This window comes from Lepisma saccharinum, chromosome 14 (genome assembly GCF_977018435.1).
Source record: "Lepisma saccharinum chromosome 14, izLepSacc3.1, whole genome shotgun sequence".
In the NCBI taxonomy this organism is placed as follows: domain Eukaryota; kingdom Metazoa; phylum Arthropoda; class Insecta; order Zygentoma; family Lepismatidae; genus Lepisma; species Lepisma saccharinum.
In genome coordinates, this window is record NC_139242.1 from 41,970,665 (window position 1) to 41,982,913 (window position 12,249).

The 12,249-nt window shown below is 37.2% G+C and overlaps 1 protein-coding gene across 2 annotated transcripts in view; it reads right to left on the bottom strand.

The window, feature by feature from the left end:
* The window catches only part of LOC145998810 (calsyntenin-1-like), a 69,948-nt gene that overhangs the window by 42,501 nt on the left and 15,198 nt on the right, over positions 1 to 12,249 (bottom strand). For both annotated transcript variants that reach the window (XM_083135446.1, XM_083135445.1), the window contains exon 2: positions 4,798 to 4,955. In XM_083135446.1, coding sequence (XP_082991572.1) covers positions 4,798 to 4,955 — 158 coding nt within the window. The remainder of the gene's footprint in view (positions 1 to 4,797; positions 4,956 to 12,249) is intronic.

The window sequence follows — 12,249 nt, forward strand, 5'->3', positions numbered from 1 at the left end:
TTCTACAGGAAATTGAACCCTTTAAGCGTGGCACTATAAAATAAGAATCTTTTGATTGCATCTCTGAAAATAAGAATTGAATACTGGATGACCTACAATCTAATGTTGGACCAAGCAAACAAGATTTCTTGGACCATGTATCCATTTCAGGGAAGATCAGGGATGTGCAGCTCACAAACATTCAAAATGGAGAGCAAGAGTTTCAGACTGTTAGAGGAAACTTAATTAACAATGTGAAGGTGTACATCATAGAAAGATTGCAATCTATATCAACAGATGTGATTGCATCTCTGCATGTTTTCGACACTTTGGGTCCGCCTCCCAAAGAAAATATTCTTCAGTTTGGGATAGAAGAATTAAAGAAGCTCTACATGTACTTGAACCCGAGCCTTCATAATGAGAGAGTGGATGTTCTGTTAGCAGAGTGGACAGAATACAAACTTTTGTTTCCTTCTCTGACTTTGAATCAGATGCTGGAGAAAATTCACAGTGAGTAGTGTTCAACAAGATTCCCCAATTTGCTCTAGATTTTGGCATTTTGTGCTGTTCTACCAGTGAGCACAGTTTCATGTGAGAGAGGTTTCAGCTGTCACAACAGACTCAAGACTACTTAATTACAGGAACTCTCTGAAGATTGAGACACTGGATGATTTGCTCCGAGTTTCTGTAAATGGACCCCCCACCCCCCCTGTCAGAGTTTGACCCAGCAGCTGCGATTGATAAGTGGTACTTCAGTGCAGAACGACAGCGCTACACAAACATTAATTCTTTTTAATACTTGCTCATATTTTTATTACTTATCAATATAAAATAGTGGCGACCAACGATTTTAGTCTGGCGACTGACTTCAAACTTGAAATTTCATGCCCTGCTCTAGGTCCAGTCTCGATTAGCCTTACTGTGCATAAAGTGGACTTAAAACACCAAACCAACCACAAATGGACAACTCCAGCACTATGAATTGGACATTGTCATTTTGGCAAGAAGTGTATATAGTCTTCAGCAGTGTCTGTCTTTCAAGGTGAGAATGTGGCCTGCAGAATATAATGATATGGCAACCCACAGCATGACCGACTCTTCCACCATGCTTCAATGTTGACACACGATAGTCTTGGTCGTACACTTGGTTTAGTGTTCTCCACATGTAATCTGATCCTGTGGTTGCTTGGCACTCTGTTATTTCTGTGTGTTGAGCCATTCTTTCCCCATTTTGGCACTCACTTGGTTCACCAGTAGCTAGACAACTGTGGCTTGTCAGTGAATATTGTGCTTGTGGAGTCCCCTTCTCATTGTATTTGTAGACACAAGGTTTGGCAGACATATATTCATCTCCAATGTAAATTCTGCAGCTGTTCTTTTCTCATTCCTGGTCACAAAGCTTTTTAACATTTATCGACCCGTCTCTCAGTTTACACTTTCTTCCCTGAATGTGTTTCTCTCAGTGTGCCCCTCCCCCCACTCTTCCCACAGAAACACTATATGCCATCATCACCTAGAATACAGTACCTGTCCATACTCTAAACAAACTGGCTACTTTGGTCACAGATGCACCAGCTAGGCAGACACTGACAATTTGCACTCCTAGAAACTCTCTTAGCTCGGACATGATTCACTATTAACTGTACAGCACGATATCTACTGAGCAACTGTGTCCTCCTACCAGTTTGACAAGGTTCCCAACATACATCAAAAACCAATGCATATGCCACACCTCATGACGTTGGTGTTTTTATATTTTTGTTCAACCCCCGTAGAATAAAAAGCCAGTTCACTGCTGGGTGCTTCGATGTGTATTAGTATCTTCATCCAAGGTCACTACTTTACTGACAGTAGTTCATGCACACACGGTTCCCTATTTATTAATAGAAAATTCACATAAATATTCCTCATTTTTTATAATTTAATGGTTATTTTGAAGATTTTTAAAAAGGTCTAAAAACATTAATTTTGGAACAGATGAAGCTCTAGGTCCTGTTCTGGGATCATTTAAAATTTAATGGAATGCAAAACCAGAAATTTATAATGAGGAAGTTTTGATGTCTAAAAAATATCCTTGCACCATTTCAACTAGGAATGGTATCAAGATGAGAGTAGTGAAGATGTGGCAGTGTCGTTTTGTTCTATGTGTGATGAGGTCTGTTTGAATCTTGTCCTGAGTTTTTAATGCCTGTCTTGTTCTCATCTCTGTGTAATACAAAGTTTCTCAAAGTGTATTCTTAGAATGATTCATGATATGTGGTTAATTGATGAAAAGGCTATAATTTTTCGTAAATAGTAAGGAAAATTTGTTTTAAACTCTTCAAATACCATAATAAAGGTCAAACAAGACCGACTGCCTCACATATATGAAATCTCATCTCACGTTGATTTTACAAAGATTCAAAAGGGTTTGTTTGGTCTTATTCTTGTCTCTAGTTTTAAAAGATCACCTCAGACTATCCTTGAAATTTGAGATGAGACTGAGAGGAAACCTTGGTTATGTAAAAATTTGGTGAGACTTTAGAGAAACACTTAATGAGACATGTGTCATTTATGTTAACTCTCTCAATTGGCATTTTCATTATTTCAAATTAAAAATAGGGATGAGCCTATACCGATGTATTTGTATCAGAAAGTATTGGTTGGAATTTATTTACCAATACTGGTCGATATTTTTTTGGTATTTTGGTCTTTCATGGGTCTGCAAAAATACTGCATGAAGCTTTCAAGGAGTCTAATTATAATTATCCTGGAAACTATGAAAAAATTTAAAAAACTGAATTTTGTGATTATGTTACAATATTCTGGTGAAATTGTTTAATATTTTAAATCAAAACTCTTGGTAAATTGATGCATATAATTGGAGTCGAACACTTACATACTAATATTAATACATTTTTTGACCAACTTTAAATTATTATAATTTTCAAGTATTGGTATCGGTGGGAATCAGTAAGAGTATCAGCCTTGGTGTGGGTATCAGTTCAGCCCTAATTAAAAGTAGAGTAGGCTCTGTAAGACCATATAAATATCTGCAAAAAAGTTAAATCTGATAAAAGTATATGACGTTTTCAATGCATTTATTTATGCACGAAATGAGGAAATGTATTGCATTTTGCTAATAATGATTTATATAAATCTATAATAATTTATATAAATTTCACAGATGGCAAAATTCTGACAATTACATATTTTTTGAAAGAATTCAAAGAGATAAACCTCAGAAAACTTTTACCTGGAAAGTGAACTTTTGTTATTTAATAATCAGTTATTTCCTGTGGTATTTTCGAAGCACGACTACAAAAATTCATGGTCTCTTTGCCATATTTGTTGCATAAATTGTCTTTGAATTGAGAAGAGAAATTGTATTAGATTTTGCATGTTCTTGGTAGGTGCTGAGAATAACAACTTTCTGACACTGGGGAATCACATTTAAAAAAAACTGCAGGAACGGTCAATTATTTCCCCAGTATTTCACAATAATTGTACTGTACAGAAGAATGTTTCTATGACCATACCTTAAATTTGTCAAAATTAGGCAGAGGTATATCTAATTTTGAAGTTTTGAACAGAACACGTACATAGCTTGATGAAAATAGTTTCCAATATTTTAAAATTTTCTCTGATTTCCTACACTTCTTATCTGTTAAAAATACAACCAGAATGAGCTTTCTTAATTCACTCATTTTGCAATTAATCGTACTTCCTGAAACATTTCGCACATATCAATTTTTAAAATCTACCATATAGTTTGAATAATTGTTGTTTTCTGAAGTACACTTTATGCACAGATAGGGTAATATGGAACTGGACCTACAATTTAAAGTGAGATCCGAACCACTTTGCAATGTGCCTCCACTGCGTATCGAACCCAGGACACTTGTAATCAAAGGTGATGACGTTACCACTATTCCATTGAGGAGGAATAAAATATAACAAATATTTTATAGTGGTTGTATTTAATTTATTAAAAATTCAAAATATTATCTTACAATCGGTTATTTTCTTAGAAATTTGAACCCACATTTTCACAAAGTGGCATTTGATTCCTGTTTCACTTACTTAAACTTAACTTTATGTTATTCCATCATTTTACACTCATTTTAAACAGGTTTTGTCTCCATAAAGAGTTTTCCAAGAGCACAGATCAAGTTAACTAACTAGTGCCACAATGTATTAGTATATGTTTAAGATTGTTTCAATTTTTTTGGAAAAGAAGCTATTATTTGTATAGAAAATAAAACTTCTGTTTAGCTATTATACGCCTTCATGGTGTGGTGCTAAGCACAGGGGAGCACTTTACCTTTTTTAAAATTATATATTAGCTATGTATGAGATTCTTTGAACAGCATTATCTTGCATTCATTTGAGGTTACAAGAAGTACAACTAGGATCTCTGGATTTAGGAGGGTACTGTGTCCCCTTTCAAAAATTTGGAAGGGGGGATACAACTTTTCACCACCCTCAACCCTTCTAGTTATGTTAATGCTAGTTCAAGAATACCTTTTTATAACTACACAAAACAATTAATAAAAAAACTGCAACTATACCCTGGTGGTGATCAGCACAATAGTCTGACTACCTCTTTCCCTGAGGCTAATTACAGGAGAGGATGGGTGAGTCCCAGAGCCACTCTTGCATAGAAGTCAGACATCCCCCCCAACTTAACCACCACAACTCTTAATTGTAATAATGGCATGAAGAAATCCAAGAAAATAAATTATTAACATCCTCGTAGTGGATTAAATGAGTAAAGAGTAATGTTACAGCATTTGTATGTGCTACACATTATCCTATTTTAATTTATGTCTTACTTACCTCAAACGGTGCTTCACCATGATGTTTGTTAACGATTTTAAACCTGCAGATTTGTGCTCCAACTGCTCGAATTTTTGGAGTAACTTCCACTAAAGTCTCATTCTCTTTTACTAAACCGTGGTAGCCACTTTCGAGGCTAAGAATGTCTAGCCTTGGCACTGAAATGAAAAAAAAAAGAAGATATGTACACATGTAAATGTTTTATAGCTTGCAATAATTAATTACACAGTATATACTAAGTAAATACTGTTGTCAAAATTATTGATCTTGTCATTAAAAGTATAAAATTTATTAGTGTTATTCTTGATTCTACCTACGCTTTCAAGTATTACACATACAAAATATATTGATTCTTAACTGCTCCTGTTATGGATAATTATTTTGGAAAGTAACTCACAGTTATCATTACTTTACAAAGTAACGTTCACACCAAAGTAACAAGTAACACATAACATGTGTCAATTTGAAACAAACCAATTATTAACAATGTTTCACACCAAAGCAGCATGACCTGCCATACAATCCTCCATTCAATTATCTGTCCTCAAGTGATGAACAACGTAACTTGTCGATTTGGTGTGAAATCTGCTTCACAATTACTATCATAGAGCATATTCCACAAATGAAATGTAAGAGGCCGTTCTTATTTCAAAAATACAATGTAAATTAACATTAATTTTCATACGTTTAAATATAACGTGCACACAACACACATACACAAATATAAGTGATCCCTTTTATACTTGAAAAATTTATGTCACACTCCAACATTTTCTCTTAAGGCCAGTGGTAGCATCGTCACCTTGTAATCAAGGGGTCCCAGGTTTGATACCCGATGGAATTATATAGTGGATCGGATCTCCCTTTAAACTGTCCCGATTAGCCTTACTGTGCATAAAGTGGACTTAAAATACCAACTCAAATCAAACCAAACTCTAACATTTTCTCATATTTAATGTATAGGAATGGAAACGGAAGGAATACTGTGATTCAAGGTTGCCAGAGAACCTTATTTTTTTGTTGGTTGGTAGATTTGATACACCGGGTATCGAACCCGGACCATATTTTTTTGTGAAGAATTAAAAACGTAAAGTTTCCCGTGCATATAGCACCATGCTATGAAATCACATTCAGGGAATGTGGGGGTAGGGCTCCACACATTCTCAATCTTGGCCATTTTGCATGTGATGTCATCAGTATCACGCTCCGGCCGTCTTTACACCCCAAGGTTTTGTACCAGGTACCCATTGATTGGAGGTTGGATGACCCCTCACCCACGCCAGGAATCGAACCCGTGTCTCCGGCGTGGCAGTCAGCCATACCGAAATTGTAATTTCGTTACTACCTGAAAGGGTTAGGGAGACTTCACATCTAAGTGACAAGCAACACGCGTGTTGAATACATATACCTGGTATTAATAAAAGAGATCGAAATTCAGTATACGGATGTAATAAAAATTACCTCTCACATATACCTAGAAATACACTTTACACACGATTCGTTCGGTGATAAGATGATTTAATTATTTTGAATAAAATTGCCGTGACCGAGCGAATTCAGTTTCAACCCGTACTTACATGAGATTTTTTGTTATTCTGACTTTTGTAATGTTTCATTGTGCAAATAATTTTTGAATGAACCGGTTCTTTAGTAAACGAAGGGTCACGAGACAAGTTTAAAAAAAGTGATAAAATTCTTATCTGCAAGCTGAGTTAGCCTTTTGCCCAACAGCAAATAGACGAATAACTTCATTTTTATCCTTTCACGAGTTGCCTGCATCTTATCATACTTCATAAGTACCTGCAGACTTTTTTCTTTCGACCTGCTATCTAAATCGGTTTTACAGCTGATGAGGCAACGTTCAACACCAAAGGCTATCTAATTACTTAGCTGGGAAACATTATTTGCTATCAGTCTTTAGCTTCAAAACATATGGTTGGTTACTCTCTAGCTCTTTCGAGAGATAAGATAACAAGAACTCCTGGTAGAAGGTGCCCTTTGGGCGCATTCCCTTTTCAAGGTGTTTATCTGTCAGGGGAAGCGTCTCGTCCCCCCTTTCCCCTTCTCTCTCGCTGGCGCTTCAAGTCGTAAAATGCGTCGTAAGGTGGCGCAAGGAAATACTGCACAATAAGGGGAAAAGATAGCCATGGACTTCTTATTGTTGAACTTTCGTAGATATGCATGAAAGAATTTAATAAAGCAACTGGCTGAATATGACATTGGCAAAGCCTACAAATGTTTCTCCGGTTCAATCAGTGTACAAGGAAGAGCTTTTCGATAATGCAAGATGGAGTTTGCAAAACAGGACAAATGACCATAGCATGTGCGAAGTTTTCCTAAAGGGATATTTACTCGATATCCGTTCGCATAAAAATTAATTTTGGAGAGCAGGCTAATTTTATCTACTTTAGTCGAATATTAAATTTAATTATTATTCTGTCCCATTTGCAATTTGATTCGTTATCAAATTGTGCCGCGCTATGCTAACAACTGCGCCACGGAGGCCGGCGATTGTTCTTTGTGAGTGTCCCTTTATCAATATTATCACCTATCCTCATCCTAGCAATGAGCTAAAAGTAGCAGAAAAGCGAAGTAGAATAAACCAAATCAATCAATAAATACAGTCAGTGAAGACGACACATATAGCCAGGAATAAATAATACCCCTTTGTCGACCAAGCTGCCTTCTCTCCGATTCCGCCAAGAAATACAAGATAAATAAATGTTCTTTCAGTCCAAATACGCATTTCTGGAATGGTATATTAAATATAACTGTCACTCAAAAAATAACCGTCCTCTGCCCCCTACTAACTAGTATTGGGCGATATATCGTCCAGAAGATACATTGCGAAATTGAAAAAAATATCGTCCATGCGATATCAAAGTTACGATATTTTCTTGACGATATATTGCCATATCAAATTTCCGATATCGTCCATCCTTACTCCTAACTCATTTTCCTCGCGTCATTACTGAACACAATTCCTTCCTTTTCCCCACCTTCCTACCGTATTTTATGAGTAATGTCTGAAAATATTATCATATTTGTGCGAAATTAGTCAAATGACAGCATGAAACCGATAGAAATACGTGAGGAAATCGCTGAACTTAGTGGATGGAAATGAGAGCCCAATACTACTCCTTGTACGTACCCAACACTCCCGCTTCGTTTCCTACTGTGTACAATGCTGTTAGCTGGGCGAAGGCGTTGCTGAGGTGAGCGAATATCGACAATGTTTGGTAGTGTTCGGTTGATCTCGGCAGTTTTGGGACAGTAGTGTTGTGTACCAAAACGTGAGGGAGCGGGCGTGTTTTTTGTGTGCGTGTCCTGACTCCGAAGTGTTGTTTACAATGTACTTATTCGTGTTGCATTGCACACGAAGTACATTAGTTAATATTATTAGCAGTAAAGAATATAATGAACTATGGAGAAACAGGAATAAGCTATCGTGTTTAGGTTAAATCAGAAATAAATGGTTATTCACGAAATTGCTACGAAAATAAGGAGGCTCGAGTTCACATACAAGTAAGGTAAGACGTTCTAAATTAATTACGCCTATTTTACATTGTAATTCATACATGTCGGTTTGTTATATTTAAGTAGAGTAATACATAAATCTTATAGTATGGGATAATTTGCCTTTTGTCGTCGTAAGGCCTATGGTATTGCAGTGAGCTTTAAATTTGAAAAGGCAATGACCTTGCCGTTTACCGCGGAGAAATATTGCGGCCTCCCCAGTTCAAAGATCGACCTGACTTTCGTCAGGTATGAAGTAAATATGTCGCGCCTCGCCAATCGGTAATGCATAGTTCAGTACAAATGTTATTCCAAAGGGGGAAGAAAAACTGCAGAGCATCTGAGCTTTTCAAAGCAACAACAGTCCAAGTCGCAGATTCGCAGAGCTGGAATTCGAAATTCTAGACACCATTTCGCATAGTACACTTATCTATAAGGAAGTACCCTTTATTCTTGCAAGTACCCTAAAAACAGGACGAAGTCAAAGAAGAAACTCAATTACATGGAAGGTAAATGCAATAATAAATGTTCGCGTGACCCTGAGGTCTAACCCAATTGGCTAGATTCGCTTTCTTTACTTTCGCCCTCTTTATATGGTGGAACATACCACGTTTACGTACTATTTATCGTGTGTAATTACTGCTTCCCATTCAGTGCTGAATTGTTTGATGTTGCCAAACATTATTTATAAACTGTGAGTAGGTTGTTTATAACAAACATATGCTGCTGCTTTACAAATAAAAATAGTAAACAAACCTAGTGAAGCTGGTCATGTCTGTAAACTGTCAGTTTGTTTGCCGTGTCCCAATTTAAAAGCAACAATACCAATTTTTATTAGCGCAGTGGTGACTGACTGTCTTGTTACGTTTCGCTTCAGGGCAAGTTAACACCGCGGAGATTTTATTTGGTATTAACGCGGTTCCAAACCAGACTTTGACATTTAGGTGCCATTTTGTGACTAATGCATAGCTTTTCGGTGCGGAGTCTGAAAACCCGGTCGACAATATTTGCTTGCTAAAATTAGTAAAAAATTCTCTCTTTCGTGTCTCGAAAGGTTAACTTCCTGCTCACATAACTTATATTCTATCCCGGGAATCTCTGGAGCAAGGCTGCACATGAACGGGAGAAAGCGAGTGGGCGGAGCGATGAAAAGGCTGGAAACGGCAGTCCCATTTCCCGCTCCATGCAATCCCGTTCCCTTGCACTTGTTCATTGGTCAAGTCGTCTCGAGTCACTACTTGTGCAGATACTTGCTTTCGTTCGCTCACTTCAGAGACAGTGTTGCCACAATCTGAGGGCATAATTTCCCTTTACAAGGGGCAAAATTTCCCTTCTTGCACTCAGTTTTCCCCTTCACTAAAAACCTTTAAAAATAATAGTAATAAAAAGTACATAATCTGTACTAATCAGTACTATTTTTGAGTTTGGTGTCTTAAAATTTCCATGGAATTTTGGTATTTTTCACCCCATTTTCTTCAAAATTGGGTTCGAATTTCCCTTCATGTGGCAACACTGTTCAGATTCCCGGGACAGAGTACAGCTAAACCACACGATACATCGCACTCCAATACTAGTCAGTGCTGGTAACGCAAATTGGTTGGTTTCGGATTCTAACCTATATTGACCCCTAGATGCAAATCAAGAATAAGGATTTTTAATATTATTACGAGTATCATTATATATTTATATTTCACCACGTCGTGATTCGTCGCCCAATATTTTCTCCTTTCGATAGACTGCTAGGATATTAACAAGATTTTTTAAAAATATTACAATTCCTTCTAGAGCATTCAAGTGAACTTCATGACCTTGAAAACTTCATGTGGTTTGCTTTCGCTGTTGTCTCGATATCTCTAATAATAAGTTTGTACAGTGGGAGCATTACCTCGCAAATTGTCCATCACCATGTTCGTGCACTTTATTTGACGCAATAAGAGCTTCAAGAATTAAAAGAAAACTCAAAACAAGCTGTTGATAAGTTCTGCACCAGGATACATAAAAATCCATCGCTTAAAAACACATAGGATGTAAGAGAAAAATTAATGAAAATGGTCATGGACAATTTGCACGGTAATACTCATGGACCCCACTGTACAGTGCAGTGCGTAAATATTGCTAGGTAAATTGCCCATGACTATTCTCATTAATTTTTCTCTTGCATCCTACGTGTTTTTAATGAATAGATTTTTACGTATGCTGGTGCAGAGGTTGTCAACAGCTCGACTGGCGTTTTGTTTAAATTCTCGAAATTCGCATTCCATATACAGAAGACAATAAACATGGCGATGGACGAAACCGTAAGTCTATTTTCTATCACAGCATCTAGACGCCAGTGAAAGCAAGCACATGGAGATTGACTTGAATGCTCTACAAGGAATTCTATACAGACGTAATATTTGAGGATTTTGAATATAGTAGCAGCTTATCGAAAGGAGAGAAGTTTTCGTAAAAGTCCAGTGTCAGCTTAAGCTTTCAAATCATATTTTATACAAGAGCATTCTTCACCCCCTCCCCAATGCTCGGGATGCAATCTGATGGAGACTTTCTGAGGAAATTGATCCCCTATTACATGGTTACCTTGCCGCGGAACACGTCAGTGATGAAGGCTCCTCTAACATTCCTTCCCGAACTTTTGTCTCATTATTCATAATTTTACTCTCGAAGCTACAAGCCACGGGCAAGGGTTGAGTCCCTTCCAATGTGTTCTCTCATCTATTTTAACTGGTCATCATTCATCCTCATCGTCGTGATTAACCTACAGAGGCAGAGAAGTGAAGTAAAATAACCAAGGCCTGCCTCCCGACGTTGTCGTCTTATAATCAAGGGGTCCCGGCGCGGAGACACATTGTCTAGTGTTTCGGATCCCACTTTAAACGGTAGATCCAGTTCCGATTAGCCTACCTGTGTACAATCAACAGCAAATGAATTAGGAGAAAAAATATTTTCTCGACGAAAAATGAGTTGGCAATGCTGCGAACACCGAGGCAATCTTGATAAGAGGCTTGAGGAGCGTCGAGCAAACTTTCCTGAAAAGCACAACTCAACTCCAGTATCGAAGGTCATGCTACACGTGGATTGGCAACTTTCGCGAGCATGCTGTCTGTCTACACAGTTCTCCCCAAATGCCTGTTTGAAGATGAACCTTCTGCTCGCATTTTATTTTTCAAATGTAGTTCTGACGTTGTAGTCATTTTATAATTATTTGTATTTGTTCTTATTTTGCTTTGCTTTTATGTCACCTTTACAATTAATCGAAACTATGAAGATGGATGATAATGAGATTAAAGTGATCAAGAGACAATTAAAAAAGAGATTGCCAGACCAGGACTCGAACCCGGAACCTAAAGCGGATAATGTGGGGTGACCGTCAATAACTCCCGGCCATGAACTGTAGTATAAAATTTGTAATTGCTCTGGAGTTTTTTTTGTTCTGTTCATGGCTAATGCCTGCTTTCGAACACTTAATTTATAAGTGACACACTTCGTTCGGTGGGGACAAGCCACGTATTGTTTGAGAGGAGGGACACATCTCGTTCATATACTAGATACAATCATGGACTATACTTGAAATGTGACGTGCTAAACAATACTTTCGGAGATCAGTTGGACATAGCAATTTTGATATACAAGTTGCATTTTCTCTACTTATTCATTATGCCTCATAGATAATCTCGCAACAACGCAAAATGTTTTAATTGACTCGAATTCACGATGACTAATATATACTGGACCTACATATTTTAAATGCAAAATCTAGGTGACGAAAATATGCCTCAACACGAAATGAAAATGCAATATTCATTCAATACACTAAAAAAGCTAACCAAAGCAGACTTTTAACAACATTACACACGTAACGTTTCCATCCTCTAACAGGGTTTTCGTTGGAGGAAGATTCACATGGTGTAATAATAGAATTATCGTTCACTACAAAGC